The sequence below is a fragment of the Hetaerina americana genome, unplaced genomic scaffold, assembly GCF_022747635.1.
Source record: "Hetaerina americana unplaced genomic scaffold, ioHetAmer1.1.p SCAF_26, whole genome shotgun sequence".
Lineage (NCBI taxonomy): Eukaryota > Metazoa > Arthropoda > Insecta > Odonata > Calopterygidae > Hetaerina > Hetaerina americana.
The window spans coordinates 2505666-2525308 of record NW_027286830.1 but is presented as its reverse complement, the minus strand read 5'-3'; the positions used below and the strand labels follow the sequence as shown (position 1 = coordinate 2525308).

Sequence of the window (19643 nt, the reverse complement as noted above, 5' to 3'; positions counted from 1 at the left end):
TTTAAGTACACGCATTCAAACATTTTTTACCTTAACATATTTTATGCCTGTTTTAAACATATTCCATAAATAAGGACGGATAATAGAAGAGAATTAAGCTACTACAGAATGACTGACGATAAAAATTGCTGAAATAGTATTAAATAATTTAATCAGTATTTTCTTCTATTTACTATAATCGCTTGATAGTCCCTTGAAAGTTCCTTGTGTGCCAATTACTCCAGCTATTAATTGGCATATAAAAGTTCATCTCATGATATCACCAGATGATACTGGGATGTCGTTTTATCGGCGGGACTAATGCTATGATTACGGTAGCGAGTGGGTCACGGATAATTCTTTAGGACCTAGATGACCTCCCACTTGACTGCCGAACCCTTTAGGATATCGAATCCTTACCTTCGTGAAACTGTTTTAAGTTCGTGTTTGTGCATTGTCCTGTGCGAGAGTCTATGAAACTTGTTCAATAAACTGGATGCCAAACACTAGTTATTTATAAACGAATCACGGTAATTCACCAGCGAAATAATATATCTCCGGAAATACTTAAGCAAGGTCTGTGATTTTTTTAAAACACAACTTTCAAAAAAAACTTTTAAATCTACTTTACCAGCTCTTTTATATCCTCATGGTAAATGCAACCAGCATACCAAGCTCCGTGAAATTTATTGGAGGCACCGATTTAAATAAAGGACGCAAAGCGACTCGCAGTTACAGTACTCGTATAACGTGAATGAAGATGTCCTTATATACATTCACATTGTTAAGTTGAACAATGATCAAATCCCAGATTTGGAATTGCAAATTAACTGCGACTATTTGCTACGACAAAAATGTGGATTCTCGGAACTTCATGCTGATAATTGGGATACACGTGTTATTCATTACCATTAATGTTATGTAAACTGCACCGTACCAGATAAGAATAGCTGGCAACTAGGAGCGTTTTTTTTTTGAACCGTCGTAGAAATAATTGCTACAAATGGTCATGCTGCTCTATAATGGTTCGGATCAAATCGGGAGAAATCTTTTATCGGCCGGGGACAAAATTTTTAAAAATTGGATTGATTCATACCATCATTTAAAATTTGTTTTCTCTCATTTTTTAAAAGTGGCTAAATTACCCCACGTCCATACCTGGTTTTTAAAAATGTTCTTCTCCATAAATTTGTCACAACTTTCTGTCTTCAAAGACATGGTCAGGTAAAATATTTTATGCTATTTATTTCATCGCTATTATTTTGAGAACGCTGGAGATGATGACATTTTCTTGCCGGTCGCGATCGAGCTTTGAAATTTGCCTTAAATCAATCGTAATACCGATTCCCTTATAAAGAAAACCGGTAAAAATAACATGAAACTATATGTGACTGGAAATAACTGTTACTATAGAAAAACAAGAAATCAACATCCACTGACGGATGATACAGCGACAAGTTATAGGTTGTATGTTCTTCATCAGATATCCAGTGACACGGAAAGTATAGTTAACTTCTTAATTAGACTTTACTCGTATTAAATTGGTTCATAAACCAGTACAATTGTTATTTACGGTGCTAGCCATCTGCACATTTTACGTTGCATATTATGTGATTCTTATCATTGAAGCGAAATATTTCATACGACACTGTGGCCCTAAAAAAAAGAGACAGAAGGGCACATGTCTTCCCTTGGTTCCCTCCTCTGCGATAAATCAACTTGGGAGTTGATTTTTAACCGGATGCGAATTCAAACAAACGAATCTCTGAGATCCAAATGCAAGAAATTTCCTCTTTCTTTGCCTCCCCGCGAGAGCCTGTGACAAATTACATTCCTCGGGTATAATACGCAAATGCTTTAAAACCAGCTGGCAGGCCGACTTAAAATACGAGCGTGGGAGAAATGACGCGCTTCGAATACATCATCTAGAAAACAAGCGATTAATCCTCCCGTAAGCCAATCAGTCAAGAGCAGCGGGATTCATACAGCCCAACAAATACGGTATCCGCACCTAACAGGACCAAAGCCGTCGAATTTACCCAATAACGCGAGCGGCATTGATCATATTTCAGTCGGTTGAATTTAATGGCAAAAGCGAGACAACTTGTTTGTTTTGAAAGGGAAGTAACGATTTTTATTTATTTCTAAGTGCGTTTTTAATCTTCAATATTAATTCTAATGAGACATTTTGTGGGTGTAATTCCATTATTATGATGAGATTGACGGCGATTTACGTCCTGTTTAATTTACTTTATCATCTCTTTTAAAGCTGATATTCTCCTGCAATATGCCATTTAAAATGGCGATTATTGTTAATTTAAAGTTGAAAAAATACATGCGATATTCCCTTTTTTTGTAGTATCGCATTCCAATTTTTATGAACTTTTTAGATCACCCGAGAAATAATTTTATCCGTAAAATTATTGCCGTTTCTTTCTATTTTTATTCGTGCACGCGGGGAAATAACGAAGATTGTGACTTAACCGCTGAAGATTGACCTACATGGGTATACATTTATTGGAGAGGGTTCAGCATGGCAAAATAAAACCTCGTAGTACTTTCAAATTTTCGTCACTTCTTTCGAAAATGTTAATTTATAGAGAGATACAGAGTTTCCAATTTCGATTCCCTCTTCCAATTTTCTCCGCATGAAGTCCTGTACTATTCTGTCTAGTACGTACACGAATACAAATGTAATTAACTATTCATTTAAGGAACCCTTGCTCATACTCCTATTCATAGAGAGGGAGCAAGAGCATTGGAATGAATTTTAGGCTCCAACGACTACCTGTTCAAAAGCCTCCTCTTATGTCGGAACAAGCGGCGCGTTTCCATAGCCTGTGTGTGTGGGGCAAGGAGTTCATGAATCTTTGACTCCTCGTCGCCGCGTTGAAATGCATTACCGATTCATATCCTCCGGGAGATGATTCGCGGCGCTAAAATCAAGTTAGGGAAAGCGAAGTGTATGATCGTTCCTCTCTGAATACCACTGCTTCCTTGGAAAATATATTTTGTTGAATTTTCAAGCGTTCAGGTACTCGTTAGCGACATTTTCAATCAATGCGTTCCTTGAGGTATAGTAAATATCCTCGTTACGAGGATTACCTATTTCGCGACCTCTTTCATAAGGAAAATTTGGTGGGTTCTACATATTTTTATCTCTGGTTCGAGTTGTGAAAACATTTTAAATTTTTAATGCACTACATATTTTTGCCGTCTTTTTGCTTAATTCAAATGGCTTAATAGCTAAAGTGCGATACATTATTTTCTTTGGTACTGTATTTATAAATTATTATCATCGTTCCTTGGTATACTTGATAAAATGCTTCATCAGCCACGACTGTCGGAAGCATTCGGGAACATAGAAGGACTAGTGGTTACAAGAAAACCCAATGTTAATAAATATATACCCATTGGGGTTTGTTTGAAATAAAAAATTGTGGAGAGAAAAAGTAGGCAGCATTTACAGCTTAAGCGGTTGCAGGGTGAGAGGATTGCGGGGGGAGTTAGATTGGTGAAGTGGATTTAAGTATGTCACGAAAAATTACGGGTTGGCGACGGAGGGATAAGTTGAAAGGATAGGGGATGCAGAATCATTATTTTTTTGCTATGAGGTAAAACTTCTCTAGAATCAGACGAATTTCGCGGGTGCTATAGAAGTAGGTCGTGATAAGTTTAATACTATGAGGGGGATGCGTTTTGGTCTGAGGAATGAATCTGGCAGTGTGGAATAGGATTTTGCTATTGAGTAATTTATCTGGGTCCCTCCATTTGCTAATGGAGGGGTGGGAGCCTTCTGTACATTGCTGTAGTGGGGGGTGGGAGATAATACATATATGGTGGCCGCAAACGAAGTGGGAAAGTGGTATGGAGCGTTTATTGTGTGGTATTGGGCACAACTGCCGAAATGTATATACTATTCATGGGTGATTGGTTTTTTGTTGACAGAAGTGGTAAATGTTTCATTTTGAATGAGAATGTCGATATCTAAGAGCATCTGAGATGGAAGATGTAAAAGATATCGAGAAAGAAGAATTCAGATTTGAAATGAAAGTGAATTGATTATAGAACCCATTGACACGTTATTCATAAAGTCACCACCGATAAGTAATTACGTATTAAACATAGGTTTTTGATCGATAATAATGACTATTGAGCTCCATTTGTCACGTGAGCTTCCTAATACTAGATCTTGGTCGATTTTTTTTCAAGTTTACGAATGATCTATTTGTCTACATGCTGTCTAAAACCCCAATCCTCTTACTTGGCTCCTCATCTTTCTCCTCCTACAGCCGCATAGAATCTCAAAGCAAAGAGCATCAAAAGGTCCTTAATTCAGCAGCATACTTTCTTAACTAATGAAATATATTTGCATGATATACACATTATTTATAATATGGTTTGATTTAAAGGGGAAATTACTCCTCCTATGTAGTATTTTCGTTCAAATTTTTACAGGAACAAATTTAAACAGTCTTCTAAAAATATAGATATCTCGGAGAAACTTTTAAATACTGACCTGTAGGAATGTTATAATTTGATCAAGTCTAAGTCTTGGAAATGAAAAATAATAATAACTTTGTGATTCCACAGAAATTCTGTGGAATCACAAAGTTATTATTATTTTTCATTTCCAAGATGAATCGATTCCATAAAGTCACGCCGGAAACCATTAACTAAGTCTAAGTCTCCAAATATGATTGTCTCTATCACTCTAAATCTGCCTTTGGCACAATTAATGTCAGATAATTTTTATGAACTGATAATTTTTAGGATATGAGTATTAGAGCGTAATGGGAATTGTGAGAATATTCATCTTCATTATCCATCTAGCGAATATCTCATTTTGCGAAAATAACGAATTTGGCTTTGAAGTCTGAATATACCAGCGGATGAATGTATAAATGTATCAGGTTAATAAAATATGTATTAAATGCATTATGTAGCCACACCCTTGCGTAATATTTTATTTATTTTGTTACCTTTCGTTCTTTGTTCCATACGAATATCTTTAAGTTACCTCCTATGAAATTTTTCAATAAAAATTTCGGATCTTAATCATTGCGATGCATGTATGTATCAGATAGAAAAGTTATTTGGGAGTTACTATTTTTAATTATCACCTCAGTCAGAATATTTGTCATTATGTGTGTGGCGATAATTTTATCATACGCGTTAGGTTTTATTGGCAATGAAATTTTATCATTTATTATTTGCAGCATAATTTCTCTATTTGAAATAATATCAAATTTTAAGGCTGGATTATCTTGTGATTGCTTGGTTGAGCTAAAGTTTCGCAAAGGATAACGGATTGACGCACTCGTAATTCCCAGCGAAATTAAAACAAAAGGATATCTATTCTGCCAATAACGATAGTAACAAATTAGATCCGTTGTTTCATTCCGTGAGGATAAAAGGTGTCTTTTTTCTTTCGGTAAATAGACGTGCAAATGAGAGAGGCGAAGGTGTCACGGCTGGCAGCGGCCGAGTTAGTTCGGGTTCTGCAGCACAGCGTGGATCTCGGCTTACGTGTTTAATTCACTGGCCGACTCACCGGCAACCAACCTCGACGTATTTCCCCGCCCTCCCCTCCCCCAATTCTCTCAGCCATGCCCACAGAAGGACACATTTCTGATCAAAGGAGACCATTAAGGGGAGAGAGCATTGAAGTGCACGGTTTTCGTTCCATCTCGTCACCTCTCGTCGAAGCAGGAACGAAGGCGACGCTGCGGTCACGGCCGGGATGGCTCCCGAGAACGAAGAACTATCATAGCTCTAAAGGAAATTGCACCCAAAAATATCACCCAAATACTAACGTGGGTCCGCATACACATTTCGTAATAACTACTAATGTTATTCCTTCATAACAGTTACCCACTAAAACTTACCGTTTGGATTTAATTACTTTGACTCATTGTCACTTCGGGATGAGGGTATATGACAAATTGGTATTAGTATCCTGTTATTTATGACAAAAATGTTTGCTCTGGGAAAAAATTCTCTAAAGACTTATTTTTCCATAATTAAAGTTTCAAAGAATATATTAAGTCCATAGTATGTAGTTAATGTTCTTTTAGCACACATAATTTTCACATAGTTTTCGAATGTCCCATAATGCGTTAGATACCTTTAAGGGTGATCTGAAACGTCCTTACGCATTCACAAATTCTTTTGCCTTCAAATGGCTTTGCTGAAGAATAGAATGAAAAGTGCGTAGACAGGCTATAGTAATACAAAGGAGGCAGAATTATGTGGTTGATTGCCTTTCAAGCTCCCGTACACTTTGCTTGATAGCATTAAACTCGCAGCTATATGCTAACATGCTTTACGTAAGTTATGGGAAAAATTATTAACCTCTTGATTCTTGGAGCATAAAAGGAGACCACTATAATGTTTTCTCAGAAATGGAGAAATATCGGATATAGTTTTCGTTCTCGCCTTCCAAAAGAAAAATAAACGAAAGTTTGAATTACAAGAAACTATGATGGTCGTTTATCATGTCCACTCCGACGTGTCCACGCACTCCTTATTGCTGGTTTTATTTGTAAAAAATTACTGTGTTTCGTGACACCAAATTATTACCCTTTTGACCTCTTTCTACAAACGACAATGTTCCTGAAAGTACCAAAACCATTGGATTCTTCTAGCATAAAAGAAAGTCATAATGATGCTTAACCGAAGTTGATGGGAATGTATTGAAGATTTCTCAACCTAACGTCGTATCGAAAGTTTGTGTAGATTTTTTGGGGTAAAAATTTACGTGTATTGAAATGAAGGCACGGTAGTTACTACTTTGAAAAACAGTGTAACTATTCGTGGAAAGAGGTTATATTATAATGCTAGTGAATTAATAGTCTTGTGATAAAGACTTTTATTGTTAGATTTGTTGCTAGGTATGTGAATGGTTTTATGTCTTTGTTCCCCTTATTACGATCTATTTATTCATAGTGAATTCTATGGTAGATACACTTTTTACATATAAAACTCCTCGATTGATCTCTCTTGCTACGAGACCATCATGTGACGCATTGACCACCTATTTAAGGGTACTTTAAGCATGTTAAGGTGGTTATTCCCTCAACACTGCAAATGAATTCGAAATGTCACGCCTCGATATATTAGTTGAAACTATAGTTCAGCTGTTGTGATCCCACATGACTTACAGATTTTGTGAACAATTTTCAGCCGTTTGTGCTTCTCTTTAGTAATTTTCACGAAATTAGCGGAAGGTATGTATCTGGTTCAATTCTCGAAATCATTTCTAGCAAGTCTAAGTTCTTGCTATCCATTCCAGATGGTGTATGGCCAAAGAAAAATGACGTTTCCCTTACTTTTGAACTACAATATTCACCAACTGTCGGACATGTGACATGTAATTTCTTCTTTTTTTCAACTGTTTACCACCATGTTCAGCAGCCATCTCCTGACTTATTCTTACAATCCTGTCTCTTTTTTGATACTCTTTATCTTTGAACATTGTAACGACTTGGCGTCACGCCCTGCATCAATATGTAGCTCACCATTCATCCGTACTCACTTCCACCAGGGTCGCTTCGCGCGTCACACGGTTGCCATAGAATATTTTACTGGTAAGAGCACACGCTGTTGTTCCACAAGGATTATGTTGATCCAAATAATCGATAAAATGCCTTCTTTTTCGCTCGTCGTTTCATCGGGATAACAGAAAATAGGGAAATGTTTTCTCAAACGCAAGAAGTGTAAGTTGGTTGGAAGATTATTTGATGTTATTTTCGATACAGATTAGTCTCTTGCTCTTTGATTTATTGTACGGCACGCTTTAAATGAGTTAACGTCACCTTGATGTGGACAATAATTCCTTATTTTATGAAATTTCGTTAAAAAGAACCAAAGAATGAGGTCGAAATGTGGACGGATTTACGAATCCCTTTTCAGAGCAACAACTTCCTTCGAGGATCAAATCCTCTCCAGGTAACCCACGGCCCGGGAGCGGGCGGCTAGCCCCGGCAATATTTCTGAGGGAGCAGCTGAGCTCTCCTCCGCCCACTCAAATGTGGCATGCGCATTGCAGACCTTGCATCCGAGCGCCCTGTTGCTCCGCCGCCGTTACCGCAAACGGTACGAATTTAGGAAAGGTTGAGACAGCGAAAAACGTCTCTCATATCCTACTACTTTAAGAGCTGCGACTCATAATACCCGGAAATAAAATTTAAACATTAGTGCTTTATTTTTATGATGGATACAATAAACCATTGATGTAGCACTACGAATAACAATCCTCATTGTGCCCCCTTATTTAAATGCTGGTAAGAGCTGAATTTTCCCATGAATTTTGACGTGTGTTCATTGATTTTATTTTAAAACTCAAACATGACATATACTGGGAGTTGTATTCTTGGATTTTATAACTACGAAGATCATGGCTCGTCGTTTGTTATTGATATTTATGCGAATAGTTTATAACACTTGATGTAATTTTTCTTATCTAAGTAGTGGATGAACATGATAAAAAAAATTGGTGAATTAAAACTTTTAACTTCCAATTTAATATGGTAATTATAGTTTGTGGTGAAGTTCAGATTTTTTTATTTCTAGATAGATTTATTCAGCTCTCGTGAGCTACATAACTTTAAAAAAAGAAATAAATTTCGAATTTAGAGCTCATTTTTTATGGCGTTCAAGTTTCACCAATACTCTCTAAAAACGTGCAGTTTTCAATTATGAGACAAAAAGTTATTTTTTTTAACAGTTGTAAGATAGTGGTTATAATTCTATAGCTTTAGAAAAGTAAGACATTTTTCGTTACTCATAAAATACAATTTATAGGTCAACTCGGTACATTACCTTCGCATCTTCAGTCAAATTGATTGACCAATGAATATATATATATTTTTTCTGCAGTTCAAATTCCGTGTTACTTTCCTATTACCATGAAATAATCCCTCATAGTCTTGGCCTCAAGTATTTCTCAAAAACGTTTTCAATGTGTCTAAAACTAAACTCTCGAAATGAATGTGTTTGAACGTTCAAATTGAATATGTAACGTTTTTAAGCTTCCCAATATATGATCCTTTTCATTCCTCATATATCGTATTTGTCGTTACGGAAATGAAGTTATGGAAATTCTAGCCCCTCCATGTTGGTTGATTGAGAAGCGTTCCGTCTATATATTTTCAGGAGGGTACCCTAAAAGTGAAACCCTCGATTTCTGGGCTCTTTTATAAATTTCTTCGATGCAAAATCCATTCCTGTTTAGCAAAGGTGTCACGCCAAAACGATGTATACATTCTCGTTCCCAGTTGTCCCTTCCTGACAGCTCTGATAGATGTTCTTCCGTTCTTTTCTCATGCAAACGAAAAAGGTGGATGAGCTCACCGACATCTCGACGCTGGGATGATCAATGAACACCATTTCGGACTCCTCCCCGTCGAGTAGCACGGACACGGTCTTCTCACCGAATTCGTCGTCTGGAAAAGAAAGAAATGAAATATCAGGAAAATTCTTACATTAGGGTTTTTTCTGGTCAATGGATAGGCTCACAGTGGAAGTAGGGCTGCTGCTATCTGAAATTTGAAAAACTATTGGGGACTCGATTTATTTGATTTCCTTTCAAAAAATGGCAAGTATGATAGGCATAGTATTAGACTTATCTCATCGTAGACATGCCATTTATTATTCATGTGTGTAAAGTTGAGGAGAGTTTCCCAATGAGAGATAAAATTCTGAAATCGTTAATTAAACTGGTTATTTATAATGTAAAAATGGCTTTGAATTTATGCTTATAATTAAATCAGTAGAGTGGGATACATCTTCATTTTATATTCCTAGTTGGTATTTTACTCATAGTCAGCATTTGAAAGGTAATATATTTTGATCTCCTAAAAGGAGAAATGAGAGAGAAGTTACATATTTAGTCCGGATGTTAGAAACACGTATATTATCTAGTTGAGGTACATACACTTCATGAACATTGCGCAATATTACATGAATCATGCTATTTCAAATATTGTCATTTCTCGCTATTGATACTGCCAGACTCGGAGTATCTGCTTTACTAGAACCTTTCCTCTACTGTTTTTTCAATCATTCTGTCCAGGAAATATGGGATGACGTCCATTTGTTCTTTCGATATAACACGGTGGCGGAGCAGCTCAAGGGATGTTTTTGCATTATTGGAGTGATAAGGACCTGTCTCATTCTTGTCTCTCACTCTTTGTTGCGAGATGCGAGCTTTATTAACAGCATTCACATGCTCTGGGTTTGATGTTGTTTGAAACAGATATTCTAATACATTTAGGCCTTAAAATTAATAGGTAAATTCCTTATTTTATTCATTTATAAATGCAAAACAAATGGTGTTAATACTATAAGGATTCAGTTCATTGATGTCACAATCATTAAGTGGAATTCAATTTTATCACTAATAGTTTTTAATATATATTTAAGAGCTTATCATCCTAATATTGCTTATTAGCGCTACTTATTTGTTTTTTATACTTGTCAGGGACATGTATCGTTAAATATTTTCCATCCGGGTTATTCAGGTGAGCAATGCGCTCGCTTGCTTGTCATTAGTTCGCGAGTTTTTGATGCATGACTGTCATAACTCCGGGGTTTCGGCCCTTGGAAAACCAGATGAAAAGCCATATGCTTATCAGGGTCCCAAGGTTTGGTAGAGAACTGAAAAACCAATATTTGGTGGATTTCTACCTATCTCTTTCGCTATGAGACATGAAATTAGATAATTCATTCAGTTACTAAACAGCGAGTTCAGGTACCCCTAGTAAAGAACCCTGGAATATTTTTATATTAATAGTTCAAAGTTTTCTTCAGAACCATTATCGTAATATTCAATGAAATAATGCCGAAGACAACACGAGAAATTTCCATGTGGAGGCCATAAGGATACATTAAGGAAAATAAAAGTCTCATTTACGGTCACTAATGTATGGACTCAAAGCGAAGAAAATTTGATTGATAGCACAGCGTCGGGAATTCATCTGGGTTCACTGATCAAAATATTAATTTAATATAACTGTGGTTAAAGAAAATGTAAGCTTACGTCTTAACCGTAAATTGGGTTAATTAAATTTAGTATCAAGTGGCACAAGGGATGCATATCCGAGTTTCATATAAATTTTTTAAACTTGTTTTACATAAATTTCCACCAACTAATGCCATACGTTTCTGTTGAGTTTTGTAAGTACTCAAGTCGTATTCAAGTTAGGCTCAATTTATACTATGTACGGAAGCTCGCCTATTTCATTTGTCAACAAATTTATTTCACAGAATAAATCTCCATACAGTTTATCGGATTCAGATTTAACTATAATTTATTAAGTGTCATATTCAAAAGAATTCACCTCCAAGAAACTGCTAGTTTCTACAAGCGATTGGAAAAGAATTACGGCGCTTACTTAGTGCCCTAGATATGCCTCTAAAATCCATTAGATTACTAAAAACACTTATCACAATCTTATGCTCTGTAATCTTTCAGTTTCATTCAAGACTGAGGAGACATTCATTAGTAATTATATGAAATCACATCCTACGCAATGTTTTAATAAGTAAAGACTAGTCAATGAGTTTTAAATAGTAGCCATGAACTAAGTGCGATTACTGTATATGGGATGATTTCTTAAGGTTAATTGTATTATCATGCAGTTCATTACGAAAGAAAAACTGCCTCTTGATTTTAATCAAGCCCTCTGAATTCCATTCTATTGCTACTGTGCAGACCTGACGTTCTTTACTCGAAATTTAATAGTTTCAGTAAGTCTGAGAGATTTTTTTAAGAGCTGAGGATTTAAATGTTGATGACATGTCCACTATTTAAGCCTCGTTATTTTTTTTTAGATGTGGCGTTCACTAACGAATAGACAGTGTGAGGAACCGAAAACGGTATCCTCTTTGTATAAAATACAGCGATCTTTCCTAGGTTTTCGAGTTTCTCCCGCATTGATCTCTAAGAGTATAATACGTAACGTGTTCTATTCAGATGAATTCACCACGTCACTGTTAGTTTCAACAAGTGATTGGACAAAAAATTATGGCACCATCCGACCATTCGTCAGGAGCATTCAGTGACCATGGGCCTGGAGATATTAACTGAAATTTCGTCGAAACTGTCGTTTTGCGGATGAGGTCGCAGGGAGAAACCCTTAAACCTCGGAGCGATCTGTATATTACCGTGGAAGCTTTCGTAGCACACGAATGATTGAATCCCTGAAGAAGGGGAAGCAAACGAGGAAGAAAGATAATGTGGGCAGAAGAAGAGCAATTCATTTTTGAGATATTTCAGCGGAAGAAAAGATGAAATTAATAAATCTATGGGAATATTAATTGAAAGTCGGGATAAGCTAATAAAATTTATCAGATGGGAGATCTATGTTATAAAATAAATACCTGCTCTCGGTGTCACATATCGGTACCGGTTCGGTATAATTGGCTGCTTAAGTGAAAAGATATTTAGTCTCATTGAGAATGAATCTTCCATCCAATTCACTCAGCCGTAGTTTCAATTGACATCTTTCTTGAATTTCACCGAAAGGATTGATGAAGAATATTTCTATTTTACAATAATATTGCCATAAGCTACAGGCTGCTGTATGTTAGCCACCCATCTGTATGATACCTCTCCAAGCTATTTTGATTCATGACGATTTCTTCATTTCTTTACCTTCCAGAATCCTTACATTCACTCTTCTGTTCCTTGTAACTCGTGCTAAGCGTGAGCAGGTTATATGGTTTCTGCGTTACGGTGGTCAGAAACTATTATTTATCAGTATTTGCCCCATTTGGTTCTTACCTAATCTCAGTGCCTTACGTTGGCTAGTGTCTTCATCCATTATACGAAGGGCGTCTTCACTAGTGACTCGGTATGAATTTTTGTTTTCATAATTCTTTCGTTGGTCACATTTCATTCGTCTTCAATCTTTTTTATTCGCCAGTGATATCTTTGGCGTATAGAATCAGTTGGTGAATATATTTTATAATAGGTTTGAGCATGTAATTGCAGGTCATACGCACGATTAGTATGCTAAGGTCATCGCTTAGAAAATTTGAATCCAAAGTCCACAGATGCTTTGTATTTGTGGGTAGGACTCTTAGGTGTATACGGTTATGGCAATTGCAACGTATCATAGGCAATGGCTATGGGATAAGGAACGTTTATGTGAGCATACGAGTCTTAAATCTTATTAGTATGAGCGTACCAAATGAAGATGTAAGTGAGAGATTAACAAACCGTTGTTATGTATACGTTAAATCTATTTTTTTAATTTTTAGTAGTACACAGACATTCATGAAACTGATTAACGGAAATGATTTAAACCAATTTAATTCTCCACAAAAACTGCAAAAACGATGATTCCATTCCCATCAACATGTTATATCCATTTGAGATATCTGAATAAGAGTCATAACATTGGTAGATTGGTAGTTCTTTCGTATATTATCATCCTGATAATTCCATTTAAATCCGTTGAATTTGGACTCGTAGGATTTCCTTTTACATAATATTTTGCAGTATTCCCTGATGACTTTGGAGGAGTATAAAAATCTTCTGGGATTGAAATGTAATCCCACTGAACTGTTTTGCGAAGAAGGCCGTATCCTCTTTTGTTTCATTTGACCTTGAACCGAGGAACTGCATCTCACTGCAGAAGATTAAGTAGTTCTTTGTACTATCATTTCATTGGCGTGTAAACGTCTCACTTTAAATTGATATTATTTTTGTCACTATACATAAATATAAGCGGAACCCATTTGTGAAAAACACCCATAAGGCATCATTTATCAAGTGAAACCCTCAGATGTCCATAATAGTAGGCTTTGTGCTTTCCCTGGTTTTGTCACCGTGTCGAGAGAATGAATACGGATTGTGGCACGAAACATTTATGAGATGAAAGGGAACGAAAAAGAGGCAGCAGTAGTTGGAGGAGGTCATGGATGTATGTTGTCGATGAGTAAATTTTATGGTTCTCAAGAACAGAAGAGCAATGCAAAACGTATGAATGGGACAGAGCGAACCAAGTATGCTGAGACAGTGCAGTATGGAGTAAACTGATAAAGAGAGTAATTTCCCAGTAAGTACTTTGGATCAAAATATTTTTGTATTTCCCTACGACGAAAGAGAGTGGCGTGAAGAGTGTATGTAAATGTATTCTTTAAATCATGAATGCACTCATAGCGACAACAGCCTGGAAAATAATCGGGTTTGTGTAGTTGATTGTAACAAAAATGCAGCGGAAAGAAGGGTTAAGGTTCATGGCGTTCACAATAGTAGTACACAATGGAGTTTATCTCTCAATGGAAGGGATCCTCCGTCTGTGGCAGGTAAGTTTGCTCTTTACAAGGTTTGGAGCTGGTTACTGGACTAGTTTATACTAATCGGTGTCTTTGTGCGCTCCTGGTGTGGTAAGGTATTGAGACATGAGAGGTTTGAGCTGTCAACCTTCGATATCCATCAAAATATAAAAAAAAGTAATGTGAAAAAAAACTGTCGTGGGCGTCCAACGGAAATTATGTTTTCGTCGTCGCCGTTAGTTTCCCGCTGTTGGTTGTTGGTTGGTGGCTCTCTCCGTTCTGCTCTTCGTATCAGCATATCACTTTTCCCCTGTCAAATTATGTCATTATCTCCCTTCTTCTCCTCGCCGTGCCCTTATCCTCGCTCCCATTTTTTCTTGAGAGCCTTCTTCTACGTTCATGTCTCTTTCACTTTCTTTTTTATTCTTGAATTTAGAATTCTTCCTTTCATCACTCACACTCCTGGAAAATTAATCTTCGCTGATATTATCCTCCCGTTTGTTGCTTAGTATTTTTATCTTGATGGGGAATATTCATCTCATTCAATACATGTAGTGACACTAAACAACAATTTTCCAGTCTCCTCTTAGTTTCGCGAACTTAAAAAAAAGATGATATATCTGTTCTGGTCAGTGCTTGGAAAAATTTATATCACCTATAAAATACGAGGTCTTGGGTACAAATGCCGCAAAGGGTGTGGTTGGATTTGGTTTTCTCTTGATGAAGTTTATTTTCCGAGTTCTCGGTCAATTCCTCAGGAATTGTCTATGGCAAAACTCAATGAATTCGACTACTATGATTGCCTATTATATAAAAGAAAGGTAAAATGTGTTTTCATTACTCAACATTTTTTCTCATTTTCCTCAACGTGACCATCCTTTGGGTGGAAGTGAATAAAGTGGACCTCCGACTTCGAAATTTATCCGCAATAAAGCTTGAGTAGACTGAAAGAATGAGCGCGGAATCCATTGATAAAAGGAGGTTAAATAAAAGTGAAGTCAAAGGAGTGACCTTTCTATTGGCATGATCCTGATGAAAATATTAATTCTCTTAATAAGTCTTCGGACACCATGAGAAAGAAAGCCAAAGAAGACTCCATCTGGTGCAATATCGAGTTTCCGCTTCTCCTCGCAAAAATGGATGCTCCACTGGGTTCACTCGGCAAAATCTCCTTTCGCGTTTAAAATAAATCTCGAGCTGGGATCCGTTTCTGATTTTAATGTAATACTCGAGCCCGGGATGGCCACCACAACGCCATTACTGGCAAGGAACGTCTTTTGCCGGAAAAATTAGCTATTTGATGAGATTTTCGATCGGGAAATTTTTTCCATCTCCCGAATGAAAGTTCAATTTTCAGCATGCTTGGCGAGCTTACCAGGGATGTGGTCGTATCCGATGAGAGCCTCGTGTGCTGCATGTGAAGTCGAAAGAGGAGGTCGGAGAGAAGAAGGAGAAGAGGGAAGAATTAGATAGGGGTTGTGGTGCTGGGCTTGGAAGTTGTTCAACGAGAATGGAAACTTTGTAGGAAAAGGAAAAGAGAAAGAGATTGGGTCCTAATGGGATTTGTGTCTTCCTCTTTCCTTCGACCCTCTGGAAAGCTCCCGTAGAATAGCCCATTGCCTTTAATGATTATTTTGTTAAATATGACAACGGTATGTCATTGGTTACTTAATGTTATATCTTGAGCATAATGGAAAATAAATTTTTGTAACTATAAGGGTTGATAACACGCATGAGGACGCAAATTATTCTGACAGTAAAATTAAATGACTAATTTTGCAGTTTTCCTTTCTTTGTAACTAATTTCCTCTGTTGAAATCACAAATGGACCTGTGCAAAATCGGAAAATATCCATACATTTTCTTAATTCGTCATCACCCCTACCTTGCCAAATTGGATCTCTTCTTACTCTTCGTGCTGCGTGACTTTCGTAGAGACTAGCATTTTTCTAAATACCTCAATGAATGATTTTTCTGAGAGAGGGATATCACTATTTGAGGGCATTTGCGTTGTGTTTTGGCACACCATTCGTTTCCATAATTTAATAAATTAGGTTAATAGTCTAAGTGAGTTATGCAAGATAAAGCCAGGCCACTTGCCTTTATCAACGACCAAATTTTGCTAAGTAAAATTTTTATGCACGTCCATTGAATGTGCTTCTGGTCTTAGAAAATGTGGTAGGCATCGTCACTTAAAGGGGATGGAACCACAAATCAATAAGATTATTTATTTTCAGAAGTGTCGATAGCAAGTTTAGAGAAAGCATTGCATGCAGTGCAATAATTTCTGCATTCCATCATTTATGACACGAAAAAATGTGCCGTTAAGAAAGAGTGGAGGTTTACAATTTTTTTTAGTGTAGGATTGAAAAGCTAGATGAATCATTTTTTAACGCAATTTTTTAAGATTAATAAGGCTCTTAAAAGGCTAGCTCCTGCTACTCTAAGGGCAGAGAAAAGCATTTAAGCGAAGGTGCTTGATCGGATTTTTCCGTCTGGGGTATCACATAGTGATTTAGGATAAATCTCATGCAAGATGCTGTTTCATTTCTGTATAACACTCGAGAAAAGAACAGACAATTGCTTAGAATTCTGAAATTTTTCCATTGGTGGAAAATTACGGCTCACAGGACTTTTTAGCATAGTTTCCTGCATTTATTCTAAACATTTAGGATAATATTTCAAACTCAAGTTCGAAAGAATTTTGCTTAATACCAACTAACCATTACTTAATACCAACTGGATTATCACCGCCTTACAGGGTCGCACCCAAAAGTGGAAGGAATGATTTTTTTACAAGAATTTTATTGACGATATACATACATCGACTTAATAATCTTCAAGGTATGCTCCTTGAGCTGATACACACTTAGTATAACGTTGCTCCCATTCCCCGTACGCCCGCTTGAAAATTTCTTTGGGGATGCCGTTGATGACCCTCGTCGAAGCCTCTTGAACGGCCTTTATCGAGCCTAAACGTCGTCCCTTGAGCTGTCTTTTCATCAGGGGGAAGAAGAAGTCCGGTGGTGCCAGATCGGGAGAATAGGGCGGGTGCGGCAACGTGGCAACGCCGTATTTGGCCAGGAGCTGTCTGACGACGAGCGCGCCATGGCAGAATTTTCGGCACCATCTTGGCTCAAACCTTGCGCATGGTCAAATCCTGTGAAATAATGCGTTGGACGTTGGATGTAGACAGACCCAACTGGTCTGCAATTTCTTCACTGGTTAAGCGTCGGTCTGTGTTCAGCAGTGTCCTCACTCTGTCCACATTCGTGTCGGTTCTTGCCGTCGACGGCTGTCCGGAGCGATGGTCGTCTTCAACGAGCTCCCTACCCTCTTTAAAGAACTTGTGCCACTCAAATACTGTGGAACGGCTTAAGGCAGTGTCCCCATAAGTCTGGTTGATCATATCGAGGGTCTCAGTTGCCGTCTTTCCGAGTTTCGCGCAAAACTTCACGGAATTACGTTGCTCTAAATTCAGATTCATTTTGTTTTTCGACGTGGACACAAAACTTGCTTTACTAAAAACGGTGTCCTCAATCAACGACAGCCCGCGGGCGACTGAGGTTGGTGTTTGTCTGTTGCTAAGAGCTCCCTCCACCTTACCCTGCCAGGCAGACCCCCATCCACCGCTCCGTTCGCGCCAGAGAAAATCAGTCCTACCACTTTTGGGTGCGACCCTGTATACCCAAAAAATTCTTTGCAATATCCATGATTTCATCTTTCAAAATTAATGGAAAAAATGTTATTTGACAGGCACGTAAAAAAAGATGATATATTTGTCCTGGTCAGCCCTTGGAAAAGTTTATATCACCAATAAAATGCGAGGTCTTGGGTGCAAATGCCGCAACGGGTGTGGTTGGATTTGCTTTTTACTCTAGATGGATTTTATTTTCCGAGTTTTCGGTCAGCTCCTCAGGAATCGTTTATGGCAAAACTCAATGAATTCGACAACTGCGATTGCCTAAAAAACCCTTTAATTGGCGCAATTACCAATAGGTGATTACATCACAGTATGACGTCAGAATCCGATCATTGATTCGCGCAAGTAGAAATAAAACATTAAATGAATGAGAGCGTCTAATCTAGGTATCGATGAGAAGTCATTCTTCTATGTGATTTTTCTCTTCGTAAATTCGGCGCATGGTGTCAGTTAAAGCTGGACCCCTTAGATAAGGCTCTACTGCCTCATCTACCCTCGAATCCTTGTGGTCACAGAGCCGATCAATCATCATCAACCCCACCGCCTCCCTCCTTCGACAGAGAAATAAACTATTTGCCCGTCAATTTCATCCACTTGTGCCTTCCACAACTTGGGGAATTTCGCTCGGAGAGAATACGCGCGGCGTCTTTGATTGACATTAATGGGTAGCTCCGGAGACAGGAGGAACGCCCTCGCGGCCTATAGGCTATGTGGAGGCCTTCGGTGACTTAAGGGGGTTAGGATGTCGGGGCGACAGCTCGAAACATGCACGCGGCAGGGGTCGGGTCTGGTAGAAGGAAGGGAAGGGTGAGTTGGCGGAAGACGCCGATGTCGCTTTGGAAGAGGTAATAGGTGTAGGAAGGCTGACGGCGAGAGGGTTAAAGGGTGAGAGAGGAGAGGGTTTTGCAAGCAAGGATGGCAAAATAAAGGGCGTGCGGCCTACGCCTCCTTGGGTGTCAGACCCCACCGAGCGACCCCTGGGACGAGGAGCGTTCAATAAATATGAAACCTGGGAAAGTTTGGGGTCCATCTTCAAAATGCCAGAGACGAGTTACAAAATGGTCGACTAATTTTGGTTGAGGTTTCCTGACCCAGATCCTGGGACAATAATGGGAGAAAGATCGGAGATGATACTTGTCACATGTTTTAAAATGAACTTTTACCTGAGGGATAAGGATCAGGGATACCTGAGGGATATGGAATCAAGAGGTTTACGTATGTTGATTTAATAATTTGATTACTATTGCTTTTCTGATTTGTAATCGTTTGCATATTTTGTAGCGACATTTTCAAAAGCTAATTAACAGAAAATATCAGCTTTTTTGTTTTTTTGAACCTACTCAATAATGTCTTCTTAGTTTTTTAACAGTTAAAATTGTATTTTAGTCCAAGCTAAGCCAAAATAAGAGCTTTTGAAGAGAAAATCCGGTTAAAAGTTCACTATATATTTCTTTCATAACGTTCTATTTGGTTTTCCCATGGCTTTTATGTTCTTTTTCAATGAAAACCGAAAGGTATAATCATCTTAGGAAATTCAACCAAAAGTGCCGTAGTCAGTTTATTGGATATCAGATGCGTGGTCAGAAGCGTGTCATTTGTGACTCGCGAAATTCATTAGATACCCCGTTTTTTCGATAATTTTGTTCCTTCAATCTCTGGTTGGTTCAATTTATGTT

General features: G+C 37.8%; 1 protein-coding gene across 1 annotated transcript in view; it reads right to left on the bottom strand.

Annotated features, from left to right (window-relative positions):
* The window catches only part of LOC139689628 (GTP-binding protein REM 1-like), a 282257-nt gene that overhangs the window by 131645 nt on the left and 130969 nt on the right, over nucleotides 1-19643 (bottom strand). The window contains exon 5 of the mRNA XM_071586799.1: nucleotides 9334-9425. Within this exon, the coding sequence (XP_071442900.1) occupies nucleotides 9334-9425 (92 nt within the window). The remainder of the gene's footprint in view (nucleotides 1-9333; nucleotides 9426-19643) is intronic.